The following is a 20858-nucleotide window of genomic DNA, read 5'->3' on the forward strand; positions in this document are numbered from 1 at the left end:
TGTTTCTTCCGCGCGTCTCGATGACGTTTCTACGCGACGCTCGTTTGTTTATCCGCCGCGAGAGAAACTTGCAGCCAAATCTCATCGTGCTTAAATTAAACATTCTGCAAAAGTATCGAGGAACTAACGAACGCATTCTGTTAATATTAATCGATTCTGTTTTATTTCGTTCGCATAGACATCACCGATTTGCAGTTAAAACGTATTGAAGTGGTGTCCGCGTGTTTTGTGCCATATTGGAGTTGAATCCAGATTAGACGTTCAAAACGGCTCACAGGTAAGACTATATTTAGCCCTTTCTTTTAATTGTTTATTTGAGTTGATATATTGTATTTATTGTTATAATTATTGTCTGATTGATGGGTTGCATAAGCAAACTAATCAGATGTTCAACAAAATCAATAACTTATATTTACAGTATCTATACATTGAGTGTAGAGTATAATAAAAGTCAAATATATATATATATATATATATATATATATATATATATATATATATATATATATATATATATAATATGAATGTACAACCAAAATGTATAGTTATTATAGTTGGATCTGACACGTTTAAATGCACTCAAAATATGTAAGATTTATGCATTTTAATTTCATAACAAAATTGAATGCAACTATATCATATTTATATAGGTAGTTGACAAATAACATGGACGTGACTTTTTTTCAACATCAAGATTTTAGGTTAAAATGTGTATTAATGTGTAATCACCATTCTGCCTTCTCATAGTTAATTTTAAATAGTCCTGTGTTGTGACAAACTGATTTTTAAAAGTACAAATAATCCATGAGATCATAAAAACAGCCTGTATAATAATTATACAAGTCGTAATGAAGTATGGTGTTTCACACCGTATGTCATTTTCATATCAACCAACCATACACTTTGTAAACCTGACCAGACTTTCCGATTAACTCCATAAGCTGCTCTTGAAACTTCTTGAGCTAAACAGGCCATTCTCAGTGTTTAAAGTTTGTTTTCAACCTGATCTGTTTTTTTGTAGGGAGTTGTTGGAGAGAGCGTCCAGCATGTCGTCTTTCTCTGAGTCTGCTCTGGAGAAGAAGCTGTCTGAGCTCAGTAACTCGCAGCAGAGCGTTCAGACTCTCTCGCTGTGGATCATACACCACCGCAAACATTCATCGCTCATAGTGCGAGTGTGGCACAGAGAACTGAAGAAGGGTAAGATTTACCGTGCTGCTGCTGTTGTCACTTGTGAGTTAACTACTAGAGCTTTCTGGGAACACTCAGATCTGTTGGATCTGTTAAAGGGATTGTTCACTTAAAAATTAAAATGTAGTCATTGTTTACTCATCCCTGTGTTGTTACAACCCTATATGACTCTCTTTCTTTTTCTTAACACAAAGGGAGAAATTGTGCAAAAAGTTTGTGCTCAGTGATGTCATACAATGGCAGTTTATGGTGACCACCTCTTCAAGCTTTAAAAGAATGCAAAAGTATAATTCAGAAGTCTAATACATTATTCCATGAGACTCATGATTATTATGAAAGCATACGGTAAGATTTGGTGAGAATTAAATCGAAATCTAATGTATTATTTAGTCAAAATATTCACTGACCATTGCTGTCCTGTGTGTATTCATGGAAGGGCACGAAAGCAACAGTTCATGCTGCGCCCTTGTGATATTGGGGCGTTCAAGCGAAAACTAATTTTGTTTATCTATAAAAAGGTCCTCCACAGCAATTGTTACAACAGAACACAACACATCTGCACACAAAACAGAGAACAGAACTTACTAAACATGTCTTAAGAGTTTGTAGACGAGGAATTGATGCATTTCTATGCTCAGCCTTGTTTTTGAACAGAGTACAACTACTGAATGTTTTCACGGAGATCTCACTCTGTTCAGGTCTGTCACAAATACTCACAGATTCAGAATTGAGAAGAGGTGATGGACATTCCCGCCTACTCCATCTCACTGTTGATTCTAAGGCTGGGCATAGAAATGCATCTATTCTTCAAGTACAAACTTTTCAGACATGTTTAGTAAGTTCTGTTCTCTGGTTTGTGTGCAGCTATGTTGTGTGTCCTGTTGTTAATATCATTGGTGGTCCTGGTGCAAGTTTTCACTTGAACGCCCTACAGTTGCTCTCGTGCAAAGAGCTATAGTAGAGCATTAGAATAACGGTCGGTCAACAGTTTCACTAATTAATACATTCGATTTTGTTATTTTCTTATCAATTCTTATTGTTTGCTTTCATAACAATCATGAGTCTCATGGAATAATTTATTAGACATCTAAATGATCAGGGTTCCCACGCGTCCTGCAAAACATGGAATTCTGCAATGCAGTTTTCCAGAAAAAGATTTCCAGAACAATACCTAAATGTCCTGGAAAATAACTATTTGTCCTGGGAAATATTTCAGTAGAATAAAAGGTTTGACTGTGTTGCTAGCAAGGTTACATGCACAAAAACATGGTAATGAACGGGACTCGGAGTAGGAGTCAAATGCATATACATTCGTATTGTTTTGTCTCTGCTGGCGTCTGTGGATTGGGAAACAAAATCAACGGTTAAGGGCGCTTACACCCTCATGATTAATTACAGCAGCAGCCAATCGTGTGCTTGGCAACAGCAGTGCATGAACATTGAGAAGCGGCACCTACTCGTGAAACTTCTCGTTAATAAACAACTGGAATGACCTTCTACAGGTACCGACTGAATGAGAGGGGCATATTGTTGTTTTGTTTTTTCTCTCTCCCCAATTTGGAATGCCCAATTCCCAATGCGCTCCAAGTCCTTGTGGTGGAGTAGTGACTCACCTCAATCCTGGAGGCGGAGGACGAATCTCAGTTGCCTCCACGTCTGAGACCGTCAATCCGCGCATCTTATAACGTGGCTTGTTGAGTGCGTTACCATGGAAACATAGCGCGTGTGGAGGCTTCACGCCATCCACCACGTCATCCACGCACAACTCGCCCCACTGAGAGCGAGAACCATATTATAGCGACCACGAGGAGGTTACCCCATGTGACTCTATCCTCCCTAGCAACCGGGCCAATTTGGTTTCTAAGGAGTCCTGGCTGGAGTCACTCAGCACGCAGAGGGGGGCATGATGTTAGTTTACTTCAGCTTTTGCATGTGAATCTACATTGTTCATCATTGAACTTTTAATGTGTAAAAAGTAACTGATGTTTATACATGTTGAAGTGACGCTGCAGTGCCACCTCCAACTTCACACCAGAGTGTTTTTCACACACGTTTTTGCCTCACAAATAATGTCTTTGAGAGTACTAAGCTACAATAATTATTTTAAAACTATCCAAATTTATGAAGAGATATTGAATGTCTCATGTCTCGAATTTTTTATTAATTATTACCATATCGTTTCTGAGTATCCAGAGACCCCAGTAATTACATTCACCAAAAAAATAAACGCTAAGACCTAAAGATAAACAAGTCCTCTTTTAATTTTCTGCAATCAAAGCAATTACCATATTTTTTCTCTTTCAAATAATTGTTTTCAATGTTCACTTTCTTGAGTGGCAAGCACATAAATTTGCCCGTCCATGACGCTTTCTGCGACACTTGTCATGGAAGGGCAAAAAGCCGCTTGACGCTGGCATTGAACGGAGCGTTGGGGCGTTCAAGAGAACTCATTTTGTTTATCTATAAGCAGGTCCTCCACAGCAATTGTTACAACAGAACACAACACAGCTGCACACAAAACCGAGAACAGAACTTACTAAACATGTCTGAAGAGTTTGTAGATGAGGAATTGATGCATTTCTATGCCCAGCCTTGTTTTTGAACGTATTTGGATATCAAACAGAAACATAGAGGAGGCTACAGGCAAACGACACATGATAAAAAAGTATATTTTCTATGTTAATCTGAGTGTTTGTCCTAACCAGCAGTGACGAGCGACGGTACATTCTATCGTTGCTGTCCGTTTCTGCTTTTCGGCTTATCTCGGCCCGGCCCGCTCCACCCAGTCCACCCCTGATTGGCCCCAAAGTGCGTCGGCCCAATGGGAAAATGCCCAGTATGCCAAATTACCAGTCCAGCCCTGGTCTTGTACATCTCAAAATTATTCAGTGACTCATTGCACATAAGACGCTCATTTGTCGCCACCTACTGGCACCTCCAGAAGTAGCCACTGAACTAGACAATGAATTAAACTGAACAAATCTGTGAAACAGAAGCCTCACCAAAATATACTTTATTTCTTGCAGCTAATTCTGCGCAATTGTGCTGATAATTTTCTACACTTGAGTCATTAAAAAAGTTTAAGTTGGATGAGTAAACAATGACTGAATTATAATTTTTTGGGTGAATTAATCCTTTAAGGATTGTGAGTTTGGTTGGCACCAGCATGTCATATTTTGCTTTTCCAAAGTTAATTCATAGTCTATGAGTCCTTTACCAAAATGTACTGGGGTAGTACCATGGTACTTTGATATATACCATGATAATGTAGGTCCTTTAACGAATAAAATATATTTTCTATGTTATATTTCATTGTAATACAATATTACTTTTTTCATAAGGTGAAGGTTGTTTTCAAATGTGATAATAATGTTGTACTCAGGGATGCAAACTACTCACCTTTTGGCTAAAATCACCTTTTTTCAAGCTAATGTATTTGTTTGGTTACATTTTGTTTGCTTGAAATGGGTAGTTTAAGTTGAAACACTTAAAAAAGCTTTAAATACAACAAACAAATCAACTGAAAATATACCACTGGAACACCTGCTCACTTTTGTTACCTCTCATGAGTGTATTGAAAGGGATAGTTCACCCAAAATGAAAATGATTTCATTATTTACTCACCTCCATGTCGTTCCAAACCCAAATTACTTTCTTTCTTTCATCGGTGGAACACAAAAGATGATTCGGCAGAATATCTGAGCTCTCTACTTTTTGTACAAGGAAATTGGATGGTGATTTATACTGCCAAGCTCCAAAACAGACAAAAAGAGACACAAAATTCCCCAATATGTGTTATAAAATGTAAGTTGTTGTTCACTGATAATCTTCCCCTCTGTTGTAGCTCTCAAATCTCATTTGCGTTCATGTTTGTCGTTGCTTTTAGAAAATATATCTTGAATATAAGTATATTTTATCTTTACTGGACTGGCAGAAGCATAAACAAGTGGCGCTTATATTCAAGATATATTCTCTGGAAGCAAGTCTAAATATCAAATATGTTGCTTCTCAGGTAAATGTATCTTTTTTTTTAAGGGTTTTTAGATATTTAAAAATGGAAAACAAGACAAAAACACTTGATAACCATTGGATTTTTACAGTGATTTTATTTGTTGTTGATTAAATTAAAATTAATTGAAATCCACAAGTATTTTTTAATTGTCATTTTAGAGGTGTTTTTAAAAGATGCTTTTTTCCTAAGCACGTTTAATACAACCTTTTTACTTGGGGCACAAGCTAAATTGTCAGTTAAGTGCTAATGAATAATTGTTGTAATAATCGCCCGGAAAGTCGAATAATCGCTTTAATAATCATTAGATTAATCGATTATCAATATAATCATTAGTTGCAGCCCTAGTCGCGCACATGCACCAACAGTCAAATGAAGTATACTTTGAAAGTCTGAGCTATTGTGCGACTTGGAATACTTGTGCCATTTTGTAGCTCTACAGCAGAAACCCATATTCACTTTCGTTGTATGGAAACGAGCAGCATGAACGTTCCGCTAAACATCTTTTGTTTGCCCCCTTTGTGTTGCACGCAAGAAATCATATGGATTTGTGTCAATAATGAGAGACTATTCATTTTGTGGTGAACTAACTCTTGTCAATACAATTTTTCATTATTTGTATGTTTGTTTTTCAGCTAAAAGCAGCAGGAAGTTGACGTTCCTGTATCTGGCTAATGATGTCATTCAGAATAGTAAGAAAAAGGGTCCTGAGTTTACAAAAGACTTTGAAAGCGTCTTGGTTGATGCCTGTTCGCATGTTGCACGGTAAACTCGCCTTCAACGTCCTATGTATTTCAAATAATTCAACTGTCCTGTCTCACCTTTATTCCCTCTGTCTGTCTTTGTCAGAGATGGGGACGACGGTGCTAAGAAGCAAATGGAGAGATTGTTGAATATTTGGCAGGAGCGCAGTCTCTACCGCTCTGACTTCATCCAGCAGCTCAAACTGGCCATCGAAGACTCTGACAGCCCCAAACACAAGTCTGCAGGTCAGCACCATGCACCATCAATTTGGCATTTATTACATGCTTTATCGGGTTCCTGAAAGACTTGGGCTGTTATTATGAATGTCAACAGCCATGAATTGACTTTCACTTTATACTTGGCAGATGACAGGAAAAACCTGAAGAGAAGCTACCAGAAGGTGCAAGTGGAAGAGGAGGAGGAGGAGGAAGATGATGATTACAGAGGTCACTACTCCCCCCATGAGACTGATGTTGCAGCTCCTCAACTGGTATGAATATTTTTAAAGATTTAGCTATGAATATTTACATAGAGAAAAGTGATTCGCGCCAAGCGTGTCTGTCAAGCTTAAAGGGATCAATTCTGTCACCAAAGGAAATGTTAGGCTGAGTGTTAGTCTCAGTCACCATTCACTTTCATTGAATGAAAAAAAGATGCAATGAAAGTTCTCATGACTTCACAGACGGAAGATCTGGTGAAAGCGCTGCAGGATCTGGAGAACGCGGCGTCGGGTGATGCTGCTGTGAGACAGAAGATCGCCTCTCTTCCGCAGGAGGTGCAGGACGTTTCTCTTTTAGAGAAGATCACAGGTAAGTCCTGACAGGTGAACGGAGTCTGAGGTTTCACAGGAAGAACATTCTTCATCCGCAGTCACATCTTGTGCATGTATACTGTATGTAAGCACTTTTACAACTGATTTAATGTAGAGCTGTGAAAGTTAACGTGTTAATTTTTCTTAATTGCGATTACCATTAATACGTGTCTGCCCGGAGTCATTTCACTGACGCATACACCACAAACACACAACAGCCATGTCAGTGATCACATGATGCTATTTGTTATACAAAACAAGCCCAGATGGGACCTTGCAGTCCCTATAAGGAGCAATTTAATTACCACAGAAGCACGTCAAGTCTTAACTATCACTAAAATGCAAAGCGCTTTTCATGTGGAGTTCAAAGTGGCACTTGAGGCTGGCATTGACGCCCTGATGTGAATTATGAATGCGGCCTCACGATTCCTGTGGCAAAGTGGATAGCCACAGTCTACCAGCAGATTAATATTGTGGAAGATGAGAGTTTAAAAGATTTAATGCCCATTGTGGGGCTACTTCTTTCAATTAGTCAAACTCCCACTTTGATTTTGGGAAAGGTTTAATGTTACTTGAATTGGTGATTGTTTTTATATTGTGTAAGGCTTTGTTTGGAAAATGTTAATAAAGCATTATATTGGTACATTTTGTTTTGTTTTCTTTCCTCAGAAAATGTGCATTTTGACAGAAAAAGATGTACATTTAGTAAAATTTCAGCACTTTCAAAATCTGTGATTAATCGCAACTAACTATGGAAAAGTATTCGTTTAATCACAATTTAAAAATGGTAATTGACTGACAGCACTAGTTTAATCAGAATACATTTTTTGAAAGCATAAACCTTGTTTAAGCTAAAGGGATGATTGGCAGGCGAGTACCGGTTATTTAAAACTAACGGTTATTTTGATAATCGATTAATCAGCAATTATTGCAACGATTAATCGTTAGCTCTTAATCGATTATTCTGCTTGCGCCCTGACTTAAAAGGTTGTATTAAATGTGCTTACTAACAATAAAGAGGACAAAAACATCTTTTAAAAATACCACAAAATGAAATTCACTGAATTTAAGGGAAAGCATACGTTTAATTCAGTAAAGAAATTCACTGCAAAAAATTCACTCCTTTTGTTATCAAGTGTTGTTGTCTTGTTTTACATTTAAATTTTCTAAAAATACTTAAAACAAGAAACATTTAATTGAGAAGCAACATATAAGATATTTAGACTTTCTTTAAGAGAATGTCTCTTAATATACGTGTATTTAATATTTCTTTAATCTTTATTTAACCAGGGAAATAATCACATTGAGATAAATATCTCATTTACAAGTGAGCCCTGGCCAAGGTAGCAACACACAATATACATAACTACATAAAACAGATTACACAACACACACATATACAACAATAAAACAAGATTAAACGTTAAGAGCAAGTGCAGACAGATTTGAATAATTTATTTAAATGTAACTTGAACTCATTTATAGAAATAAGTACATCAAGTTTCAATGAACTTTGGATCTCATTCCAAGCAGCTGATGCACTATAAATAAAAGCAGTTTTTCCAAACTCTGTCTTCATTACAGGAACATTTAAAAGAATATATCTACTTGAACGTAGATTATTCCCTTGAATATTAAAAGTTATTAAGCTATTCATATATTGAGGAAGCTGGCCGACTAATGCCTTATATACAAGTATGAGCCAGTGTTTGTACCTTCTTATGTGAAGTGAAGGCCAACCTACCATTTCATACAGTGCACAGTGATGAGTGTGATATTTTGTGCAAGTTATAAATCTTAGAGCAGAGTGATAAACAGAATCTACTGATTGTAAGAGAGCTTTAGTAGTGTTTCTGTAAAAAACATCTCCATAATCTAAGATAGGTAAGAAGGTAGATTCCACCAACTTTCTCTTGGCTGACTGTGAGAAACATGCACTATTCGAAAATAAAACCCCAGCTGTAACCTTAACTTAGACAGCAGTTGTTTAACATGTAACTTGAATGATAAGTCCTCTTCCAACACAAACCCTAGATATTTGTAAGAGGAGACCAGTTCTATAGAGTTACCCTGCAACGTGTAAATAGGTGGTGGAGAAGAATCAGTCTTATGTTTCCTAGAAAAGACCATGTATTTTGTTTTCTTATCATTTAGGACTAATTTTAAAGAAAATAGGTTACACTGAACTAATTCAAATGCTTTCTGCAACTTTAAAATGCAATTATCAATAGAAGATGCAAAACAATAGATAATAGTATCGTCGGCATATAAATGGATACTTAGCGTCTGATAGATTATCACCAAGATTGTTAATATATAATGTAAACAACAGGGGACCCAAAATGGACCCCTGTGGCACACCAGATTCAATGGTGAGCTTTTCAGAAAGAGACCCCTTAATTTGCACTCTTTGACACCTATTCTTTAAATAGTTCCTGATCCAACCTAATGCTGTTTCAGAAAGACCGATACAATGCAAACGCGACAAAAGAATACCATGATTGACTGTATCGAAAGCTTTAGTCAAATCAATAAACATCGCAGCACATGACCTTCCAATATCTAGGGCGCAGGTAATGTCATTTAAGACTTTCATAGTAGCAGTTACTGTACTATGATTTTTTCTGAAACCAGACTGAAACCTAGATAAAATACTATTGTTAATTAAAAATTCCTTTAGCTGTTCGGTGACAATAGATTCTAAAATTTTAGCCACAGGTGATAGCTTCGAAATCGGTCTGTAATTATTTAAAATGGTTGGATCACCGCCTTTCAGCAGGGGTACAACCAAAGCAGATTTCCAAACATCAGGAACAATATTCTGTTCTAATATAATATATAAGGGTATTTTGAATATATTCAAGATCTATTCTCTAAAAGCAAGTCTAAATATCTGATATGCTGCTTCTCAGGTGAATGCATCTTTTTTTAAAGGATTTTTAGATATTTTAAAATATTTGTATTTTTAATATTATATTCAACATTCTCAGATAATAATTTGTTACTTCTGCAGTAGCTGCTAAAGTAAATGTACATTGTTTTAAATGAGTTTCAGATATTTCTATTGGAAAACATCATAAATGTCTTTTGTTTCCGTGTATAATGGGGGTGAAGACTTCCTCTCACTTTCTGTTCACTTCAGTCCATCTTTAACTCATAAAAAAACAAACTCTCTTATTAATAAAGCTGCGTATTGCCAGTTTTCTTCACGATAAGAAATGCACAGTGACACATATATTATGATTCAATAAGTCGCGAGTCATCATGTTATAGTCTAGCTGCATTAAGTGTGTGCGCTCGAGGGATGAGCGTCCCGTGACAGAGTGTGTATCGGCAGGTGCAGTTTCAATCTCTCCCCCTTAGATCGGGACACTCACAACTCATAGAAGAGGCGCTGACCACACAGAGAAATGCCAGTTTCGGAGTTTGTACTTATTTACATGATCTGCTTCCGTATTATATTCACTTTAATAAAGCTAAAACACATTAAAACTGCATTAAAGATGTTACGCTGGCGTGTTTCCTTAAAAGAGCTCCGACTCCACTTATTCCACAATTAGAGTACTTCAGTGTAAAGAAGTCAATGGAAAGGAGGAGGTGAGAACCGGCTCTTCAATATAAATAATAGTTTAATATAAAACTTAAACAACAGACAAACACGCAAATGACGGACATGTCCGTAAACGATCTCTGTGTCCCGCACAATATTAATAACTATACGTATTGTCTGCCATGCAGAGAGAAAATAAATCAGCCATTTAATTTATGCTTGCTCTTGAGTCACTAAAAATATAAAACAAATACATGTTTTGTTATTCTTTTGATGCTCTGTGCCTTGCCTAATTATTACTTGCTTGACCAACACAAAGGGGGTGTTACAATGCATATAGGTAAAATAATCAACTCTTAATGAGTGCTTTTTAATTTGCTTGCATAGAAGTTTAATGTACGCCACTGTCAAAACATCCTACAAATCGGAAAGTTCCCATGTAAAATACAAGTATTGTGTCACACATACTAAATATATATTGAGTTAAATAATATAGTTATAAATACAATTGTGACAACCGCCAAAGGAAGGGACGGAAACAGGTGTCAGCTTAAGGGGTAAGCTTTTTATTTCTCTTGTTCACTATACACAATATCGGTGTTGTGGGGTTTTTTCCTTGGACGGGTTGTCAGGCCCCCATGCTCCGTCACTGCTGCCCTTTTATGCCGCTCTCCCCATGTTACTGAAATTAGACACAGGTGTTAGTCATCATTTTAGCTCAGGTGTGAGCGCCCTTACCGCTTTTCTCTCCCGGACGGGCGCTTGACCACGCCCCCGCTGCCACATACACCCACCGCCCGACTCAGGCCGGGGCGTCATCCGGCCCGCCTACCACTCCCCCCCATTTCTGGAGAGGAAGTCAGCGGCAGCCATCTGCACCCCCGGTCTGTGGACCACCTTGAACTTAAAAGGCTGGAGGGCCAGATACCAACGGGTGATCCGGGCGTTAGTATCTTTCATGCGGTGGAGCCACTGCAGTGGGGCATGATCCGAGCAGAGGGTGAAGGCCCGCCCCAGCAGGTAGTATCGGAGGGTGAGGACCGCCCACTTGATGGCCAGACATTCCTTCTCTACTGTGCTGTACTTAGTCTCCCTCAAGGAGAGCTTCCGGCTAATGTACAGCACCGGGCGCTCCTCTCCCTCCACCACCTGCGAGAGTACGGCCCCCAACCCTCTGTCTGAAGCGTCCGTCTGCAAAACAAAAGGGAGAGAGAAGTCAGGTGCATGCAAAAGCGGCCCCCCACAAAGTGCAGCTTTAATCTGTGTAAACGCCTGTTGGCACTGCTCCGACCATTGGACCGGATCTGGAGCCCCCTTTTTAGTAAGGTCAGTCAGCGGGCTGGTGACATCCGAATAATTAGGTACAAACCGTCTGTAATAGCCAGCCAGCCCCAGGAACTGCCTCACCCCCTTTTTGGTCTTGGGTCTAGGGCAAGTCGCAATCGCCGCGGTCTTGTCAATTTGGGGACGCACCTGGCCATGACCCAAGTGGAACCCCAGATACCGTACCTCCACACGCCCAACCGCGCACTTTTTCGGGTTTGCCGTGAGCCCCGCCCGCCGCAGCGATCTCAGGACGGCCCTCAGATGTTGTAAGTGCCGCTGCCAATCATTGCTATAAATGATGATATCATCTAGATAGGCAGCGGCATAAGCAGTATGCGGTCTGAGGATCCTATCCATGAGGGGCTGAAACGTGGCTGGTGCCCCGAACAAACCGAAAGGAAGCGTCACGAATTGGTGTAATCCGAACGGCGTGGTGAAGCCTGTTTTTTCACGGGATATTGGTGTCAAGGGGATCTGCCAATATCCCTTCGTTAGATCCAAGATCGAGTAAAACCGAGCAGTACCTAACCGATCGAGCAGTTCATCAATACGGGGCATTGGGTATGCGTCAAATTTAGACACCGCGTTGACTTTTCTATAATCCACACAGAAACGTACAGACCCGTCGCTCTTGGGAACAAGGACGACCGGGCTGGACCAATCGCTGTGAGATTCTTCTATTACTCCCATGTCAAGCATCGCGTCCAATTCTTCCCGAACTATTTTCTTTTTGTGTTCGGGCAAGCGATAGGGGCGGCAACGTACCACTACGCCCGGCTCGGTCTCGATGTGGTGTTGTATGATGTCTGTGCGGCCCGGTAGGGGAGAGAACACGTCTGCAAACTCCTTTTGTAGTTCGGAAACCTCTGTGAGTTGGCGTGGGGAGAGGTGGTCTCCACAAGGAACCGGGGTGTTAGGATTGCGGGCTTTGTTTACCTCCGGTCCGAGCTCCGCCCTCTCCGGAACTACCGTTGCCAACGTCACAGAGGCCGCCTCTTCCCTCCACAATTTCAGGAGGTTGAGGTGATATATTTGACGCGCGCCCCCTCTATCGGTACGTTTAACCTCATAATCGAGATCCCCAACTCGTCGTGTGACCACAAAGGGTCCTTGCCACTTGGCGAGTAATTTCGAGCTCGATGTTGGGAGTAGTACAAGTACTTTATCTCCCGGTGCAAATTCCCGTAGCTGAGCACCCCTGTCATACAGCCGGCGTTGGCGTTCTTGAGCCTGGAGCAAATTCTCCTGTGTTAATTGCCCCAGTGTGTGGAGTTTTGCTCGAAGATCAAGAACGTATTGAATTTCATTTTTAGCATTAGAAGGTCCCTCCTCCCAAGCTTCACGGATGACGTCGAGGACCCCGCGTGGGCGTCGCCCGTACAGCAGCTCAAATGGGGAAAATCCCATGGAGGCTTGCGGAACCTCTCGTACTGCGAATAACAGGGGGTCCAGCCACTTATCCCAATTCCTAGCGTCTTCGTGCACGAATATACGAATCATATTTTTGAGTGTTTTATTAAATCGTTCCACCAGTCCATCCGTCTGAGGATGGTACACGCTAGTGCGAATCGACTTAATGCCCAATAGTTCGTAAAGTTCGCGAAGTGTTCGTGACATAAAAGTAGTGCCTTGGTCGGTGAGGATTTCTTTCGGAACCCCCATCCGGGAGATTATTTTGAAGAGTGCCCCGGCAACACTACGTGCTGAGATGTTGCTCAGAGGCACTGCTTCCGGATACCGCGTTGCGTAATCCACCAGGACTAACACAAAGCGATATCCGCGTGACGTCCGTTCTGATGGCCCGACGAGGTCCATTCCAATTTCTCTAGAAGGGAACCTCGATCAATGGAAGGGGGCGCAAAGGCGCTTTTGGGGTGGCCGGTGGGTTTACCAGCTGACATTCACGGCACGCCGCACACCACCTGCGGACGTCGCCGCCAATGCCCGGCCAATAGAAACGGGCTATTAGACGAAAAAGTGTTTTCCGTTCCCCTAGGTGACCGGCCATAGGATTATAGTGAGCGCCGGAAAACCATTTCCGGCGGCTCCGTGGAATCAACAATTGTGTCACCTCCTCCTTTGTTTGAGCGTCCTGCGTCACTCTGTACAACCGATCTTTAATAACTGAAAAATACGGATATGAAATGGCGATACCCGGCCGGAGTTGTTGACCATCGATTACTCTCACTTGGTCAAAAGCGTGCTTAAGGGTTTCATCCCGCGACTGCTCCAAGGGAAAGTCCCCCTCAGGGAACTCCCTGAGAGGAGGGGTGACCCCCTCGCCCCTTCCCTCGTCACTCGGAGCAGCCGAGGACGGCCCCGGCTCCGCCTTCCCTGCCAAAGCATCGCACATCACACACCTCTTCACTTTCATGCAGGACCCATCCGCACAAACTCCCTCTAATACACTTCTAAAATTCGGCCAATCAGTACCCAAGATTAGCGGATGGGTGAGGCGGGAACTAACCGCTGCCTCCACACTATGTTTTTCTCCCCGGAATTTGATCGCTAAAGTCACCATGGGGTACTTGTGAATATCCCCATGCACACACCTCACCCTCACCCATTTAGCTGTGCCCAAAGCCCCGGGTTGAACCAAGCGTTGGTGGATGGTGGTCTGATTACAGCCGGTATCCATCAATGCTTGGTATGTACCCCCCTGGATCCTTACCGGGACCCGGTACGCTCCAGCCCGACCGGGGGCAGCCTGCGGGACATCGGAGACCCGCACCACCATCCCCACCTCCATCAGCGGACACTGATCCCGGAAGTGGTCCGGGTCTCCGCACCTCCAGCAGACCGGCCCAGGCGCCACGGCCGCACCCGTGCTGGCAGGAGCCACCACCTGAGGAGGAGAGCGGCTGAAGGACGGGGAAGGGTTAGGCGGGTTCTCCCACGGCCGGGAAGTTGGCCTGGTGTATCCTCCATGCCTGCGGGGGGCAGGAACAGGCCCTGGGGAGAGAGCAGAGCGAGAGGGAACGGGGGGGGGAGAAGCAGGGGAAGACACAGGGGAAGGGGAGAGAGAGAGAGAGGAGAGCTCATCCGCCCTCGGTATCGCCGCCAAGTGGTCCTCCGCGAGCTGAACAGCTGCCTCCAGCGACAGGCGTCCTGGAGCCGTTGAGCAAACGCAAACGGGCGGTCGGACTTCTCAAGCTTCATGCTCCGGAAGAGCTGGCGATTCTCCTCCGGGCTCCGACCAACCCGTTGCAGAATGGCCCTCTTTAGGTCAGAGTAAGCCAGGAGGTTAGTCGCCGGCAGTTGTTGTGCCGCGAGTTGTGCTTCCCCGGACAGGAGAGGAATTAGACGGGCTGCCCACTGTTCGGGCGGCCAGCCCCAGATTTCAGCCATCTTCTCAAATAAGTCGAGGAAGGCCTCAGGATCATCTGCTACCCCCATCTTCTGTAACGTGGGCGGGGGCAGCGTAGCGTGAATGTCCGGGGTCGCGGCTGGGGCCGACGCAGCCTCCTGGCTGAGGAGGCTCCAGATAGCAAGTCGGTCCTCTGCCTGAGCCCGCATGATCTCGAAGAACCGCCGATCTTGATCCTGCCGGAGCTCAAGCAGGGATTGTTGGTGGCCTTGATGGAGAGTAGCGAGGGAATGGAGGATTTCCACCAGCTGGGAGGAGTCTATGTTCCACCTTGTTCCATAACTCATAAAAAAAAATAAATGTTCCCGGGTTTCGCACCAATGTGACAACCGCCAAAGGAAGGGACGGAAACAGGTGTCAGCTTAAGGGCTAAGCTTTTTATTTCTCTTGTTCACTATACACAATATCGGTGTTGTGGGTTTTTTTTCCTTGGACGGGTTGTCGGGCCCCCATGCTCCGTCACTGCTGCCCTTTTATGCCGCTCTCCTCATGTTACTGAAATTAGACACAGGTGTTAGTCATCATTTAGCCCTTACCGCTTTTCTCTCCCGGACGGCGCTTGTGTGACTCTACTCTCCCTAGAAACCGGGCCAATTTAGTTGCTAAGGAGACCTGGCTGGAGTCACTCAGCACGCCCTGGATTCAAACTCACGACTCCAGGTGTGGTAGACAGCGTCTTTATTCGCTGAGCTACCCAGGCCCCCTGATGCGTATAAATAATCTTTGAGAAAATACACCGCTTGCTCAGAATTTTTGTTTTTGTTATCCTGGGGAACGGTCTCTGGTTACATACGGACCAATCAAAACTGTAGTTTTAGGTGCACATCAGGTTACGGCGTAGGTTTGATGCAGAAGTATAAATCATCAATCGCAATCCATTTGTCATTTAATAATGTCTATTTTAATATCCTTTCTGTTCTTTACATTCAGTTGTTGATAAAAATAACAACAACAAAAACAGAAGCATGTGATTCTAATCACACAAAGCACCAATACAGTAATTAAGCACGCGACTCCACTCTTGTTAATGTGGGCTCAATCGAAACATTTCTGTGAGACGCTCGTTGAACTGCCCCTGTTTTTAAGGAGACAGTACCATTTTAGTACTTGTTCTACAGCTCGATGAAAATTAGAGTTGGGTATTGATACAGATTTCTCGATTCATAAGCTCTCCTTTCGAATCTGATTTTGATTTATATGGGTATATTTTAGTTATAACCTCCATTTTGCTTACATTTGAAAGAAATTCTCTCCCAGCTAATGCTGGTAATTATACAAGGGACCTTCTAACTAATTACATTACGTAAATATACATTTTACTAATTATGTTTTTTTTAAATATAATTTTAGTCACATTTTAGCTTTAAAAATGAACAAATCAATGTATTTAATCAATAAATATGATATTATATTGCATATATTTTATTACATGTTTATTGTTTGATTGCATAATGTGTACTATTTACAAGTATTTACATTGATTTGTTGAACATACTAAAAACCGGTACTGTCTCTTTAACAAAACTCACTTCTGTAAAGAGCGTCTGTAAATGAGCGCCTTTAATCTCTTATGTGCTATTCATGATTAGAACTAAATATTTTTGTTTTTGATCAACAACTGACTGTAGAGAACAGAAAGGGTATTAAAATAGACATAATTCGATGGCAAATGGGTTTTGTGGACCTTGTCTTTGGACGTGCATTATACGGAACAACTTTTACTCTTAACATGCAGTTAAACATTTAACAGCCAGTTGCTAAATATATACATTTTTAGTCACAAAGGGCAGAATTTGGTTGAAAATGCAAGTGATTTCCTCTCATTGTAGTAAAGGGTTGCACGTAGAGTCAAAGATCGATCTAGGGATTTAAGAATTGATGTCAAATTATGATTGCGATGCGTCGGGAAATCGATATTTTTAACCACCCCTTATGGAAATTATGCACGTAAACAATAAACATGTAACAAAATATATATATGCGATAGGGGTGATTGTGAAATACCATTAGCGAAAGAGTGCTTTTGGGCTTTTGCTTTTAAAGCAACCCACGACTGGAATGGACTTCCAGCTGATTTATTAACCCATAATGGTGTTTTATCTATAAAATTAAAAGTCTGGTTATTGTCCCAGACCCCATATCTCATGTTTTTATGATATATATGTGATTGGTTGTGATTGTTAGTCTAGGTTCGAGTGCATAAAATCTATGTTAGCTTTATTTTAGCAAAATGGACAATATAACTGAAATATCCCCAGTGGGAAATACCGAATTGAGAGCTTTTGAATCGGAGTCCAATCGAATATGGAAATCTTTATCAATACCTAGCCCTATAGTTCAGTCTGGAGAGGTTGGGGTTTTATTAGAAAACCCAAAGGTTTCAATTCTAGTTTTTTGTTCATAATGCTAGATTGACGCAGCCTTTGATGGGCTGTCTCTAGAAGGTAGCATCCCAGCAGCCCAACAAAGTTTAGGTGTAGTGTTATATTAAGAAGGAGGGTTGAGATTAGGTGTAAGGGTAGGTTTCTCTAGAAACACAGCGACACTTTGGGCAACCACAAGGGTTACCTTCTAGACATGACTCGTGTGACCTGTCTAACTGGAAGTGTATCTCTGTGTTTTGCTTTCTGCAGATAAAGAAGCCGCAGATAAACTTTCAAAGACAGTGGACGAGGCGTGTCTGCTGCTGGCGGAGTATAACGGACGTTTGGCGGCCGAATTAGAGGACCGAAGGCAGTTGGCCCGCATGCTCACAGAATACATCCAAAGCCAGAAGGAGGCGCTCAACGAGAGGGAGAAGAAACTGGAGGTATGAGAGTCCTAACTGCTTTGAAGGGACAAAATCATTAACTCCATTAACCCTCATGTCATTCCAAACCCGTTTGACTTTCTTTCATCTCCAAGCCATTCATTGAAAGGAGAAAAAGCATAATAAAGGTAAAACTAGATAGATCAAGTTTGTAGACTTTGATGGTGGCTTAACAAAGCCTTGTCTGAAAGTTTAAAACAGTTTTAAAAGTTTGAGGTTTGAAGACTAGACAGGTATTTCAGTGAGACAGAAAGTTAGACAGACCAATAACAACTCAGGAAGACCACATTAGACCACAAAAGATTGCATTAGACATCATCAGCCCCATAGAAACCACAGAATACCACTTTAGACCCTCTTAAACCATATTAGATCACATCAGACCTCATCAGAATCACTAGAGACCACATCAGACCTCCATTAAACCACATTAGAACCCACAGAGATCAAACCACTTCAGTCCCTTTTACACAACTTCAAATCCCATTGGACCTCCAAGAAACCACATTAGACCTCTTCAGATTCCATTTATCCTCATAAGATCCCCAAGAAACTACTTCAGACCACATCAGACCTTCAAAAAAAAACATATTAGACCACATGAAAACCCACAGAGACCACTTCATCCCTTTTGCATGACTTCAAGTCCCTTTGGACCTCCAAGAAACCACATTAGACCTCTTCAGATTCCATTTAACCTCATAAGATCCCCAAGAAACTACTTCAGACCACATCAGACCTTCAAAAAAAACATATTAGACCACAGGAAAACCCACAGAGACCACTTCATCCCCTTTTGCATGACTTCAAGTCCCATTGGACCTCCAATAAACCACATTAGACCTCTTCAGATTCCATTTAACCTCATAAGATCCCCAAGAAACTACTTCAGACCACATCAGACCTTCAAAACAAACATATTAGACCACATGAAAACCCACAGAGACCACTTCATACCCTTTTACATGACTTCAAGTCCCATTGGACCTCCAATAAACCACATTAGACCTCTGCAGATCCTATTTAACCTCATAAGATCCCCCCCAAAAACCACATTAGACCTCATTAGTCCTCATCAGAACACCTAGAGACCACTTTAGACTTGGATTTGGTGGATGTAGCTTAAACGCTTCAGGAGGAGTTACTCTTTATAAGTTTGCTCTCAGAGTAATAATAATAATTGGCTTTCGACATGATAAAAGAAGTCCAAATTACTCGTATGCTAAATTCCTAGGCCTAGTTTTCTAAAGCCGTGTGTTTGTTTTGTGTGAGGAACAAACTTAAATTAAAATATTGTCTTATTCATGTCTCAACTTAAAATGTGGTCCATTTCTCACATAAAGCTATTATATGACTTTAGAAGACTTGAGCCATACGAACTTCTGACATGGTACATTTATGGTGATGATTTTTGTCCATTTTGAAGCTTGTTTTATGGAATAAAGAGACTCGGACATTCTTCAAAATTGAGAAAGTCATGCAGGTTTGGAACGACTCCGCATTTACTATTTCTTTAACACAATGCATCACTAATTGCTGTTAAATGTCTGGTATACATTGACTGATCAATGAATCCATTATCTGTTGCCGTTGCTGCAGGAATACAAGCAGAAACTTGCTCGAGTCACACAAGTGCGGAAGGAACTGAAGTCGCACATCCAAAGTCTTCCAGATCTTTCTCTCTTACCGAACGTTACTGGTGGGCTCGCCCCACTCCCGTCCGCTGGAGATCTCTTTTCCACTGACTGATGGTCTAGTCCCTTAAATCTGACCCCAGCACCACCAAACCTGCCCCTCTAAAGACTCAAAGTCCCTCTATGATCAGAACGGCTCCAAAACAACCACGAGAGGAGCCAGAGATTGAGAAACCAACAGGACGACGATTCTAGCCCACCAGCGGAGCTCTCGCCCACATGTGTGCAGTTTCTTTTGGTTTTATGGCAGCCGATACGATTTTTGCTGCACGAACGAAATGTCAGTGCGACCAAATTCAACGGCCGATAACTAAATCTGATTCAAAGTGTGGAATATTTGCTTTGAGTGACTTTGCTGTGAAAACGCAACACCCTTTGTTTTGTGTTACATCAGTAGATTTTTAGTTGTTCTGCTTTAAAGGACTAGATTTGCATATTATGTGGTTTTGGAAGAGACTGAATATGGGATTAAAATTTTAAATGACCCCGCTTCCGACTGCGTTCATGATATCAAGAGAATGCTCACCATCAGACACTATTCAAAGTTTTATATTTTCGTTTCAAATGTGTTCTCTGGGTTTTTTAGCTAATATAATGATGCGCTCATATTTCTGAAAAATAGCCATTTTTTTATTTCTTATACGGCCACACCGAAGAACCATGACTGCACAATATAACGGTAAGCATTTTGATGTTCTTAAATGCTTCAGAATTGAATTGCTGTGGTATCTGAAGATAAAGCATCCAGGAAATATATACAGAACCGGTTTAACTCGGGTTGAATCTGTTCAAATGACCTTTTATAATGTACCCCTCAAACCTCTGATCACATCTGAGACCGTTCTTTCTCGTCTTTTAAATCTTTACGAAAAGTTATTCATGGTGCTCCATTGTAATTATGTTTTATAGTTCAGAGATTAGAGTGACTGTGATATACACTGCGTAAGTCAACCCAGAGACAATAGAAATGATAAGATGTATTGTTATTTTGTCTTTGGCTACCCATGACTGGATCAACTTTGCAGCATGTTTATCAGAACATGGATTGCTTCACTTCTTTTGCAGCATAAAGAATAAACTTGATCTCTTGGTAATATTTCATTTGCATATTCTTCATTGAATGAACAGGAGTCAATAAGGTCAGACAGAGTTAGGTCACGGTCAGAATATGGACGGATAATATGCACACTGAAACAAAATGTACACAACAAAAAACAAAAATAGCACCACTACCAGTTTAAAACACGTGTGAATGAAAATACTCAAATAATACAAATGCATAGATTAACAAAACAATATGAAAAATCATTACGTAACTGTCAGTCATCTCTGTAACTGTATGCAACTGAACAGCAATAGC

At 41.3% G+C, this 20858-nt stretch overlaps 1 protein-coding gene across 1 annotated transcript; it reads left to right on the forward strand.

The window, feature by feature from the left end:
* Window positions 1-61: 61 nt before the first annotated feature.
* Window positions 62-20574, forward strand: LOC127618497 (regulation of nuclear pre-mRNA domain-containing protein 1B-like). The gene is made up of 8 exons (XM_052090987.1): window positions 62-277; window positions 1022-1197; window positions 5833-5962; window positions 6047-6186; window positions 6307-6431; window positions 6624-6750; window positions 17629-17804; window positions 19404-20574. The coding sequence occupies exons 2-8, from the start codon at window positions 1047-1049 to the stop codon at window positions 19551-19553; spliced, it is 999 nt and encodes a 332-aa protein (XP_051946947.1). The 5' UTR covers window positions 62-277; window positions 1022-1046; the 3' UTR covers window positions 19554-20574.
* The last annotated feature ends 284 nt before the right edge of the window (window positions 20575-20858 follow it).

The sequence above is a fragment of the Xyrauchen texanus genome, chromosome 25, assembly GCF_025860055.1.
Source record: "Xyrauchen texanus isolate HMW12.3.18 chromosome 25, RBS_HiC_50CHRs, whole genome shotgun sequence".
Classification (NCBI taxonomy): Eukaryota; Metazoa; Chordata; class Actinopteri; order Cypriniformes; family Catostomidae; genus Xyrauchen; species Xyrauchen texanus.

Bases quoted from the DNA above. Each gene is read 5' to 3' on its own strand.
- LOC127618497 (XM_052090987.1), top strand. From the start codon at position 1,047: ATGTCGTCTTTCTCTGAGTCTGCTCTGGAGAAGAAGCTGTCTGAGCTC. The intron at 6,751-17,628 runs GTAAGTCCTGAC...TGCTTTCTGCAG, and splicing joins TCTTTTAGAGAAGATCACAG to ATAAAGAAGCCGCAGATAAA. The intron at 17,805-19,403 runs GTATGAGAGTCC...CCGTTGCTGCAG, and splicing joins AGAGGGAGAAGAAACTGGAG to GAATACAAGCAGAAACTTGC.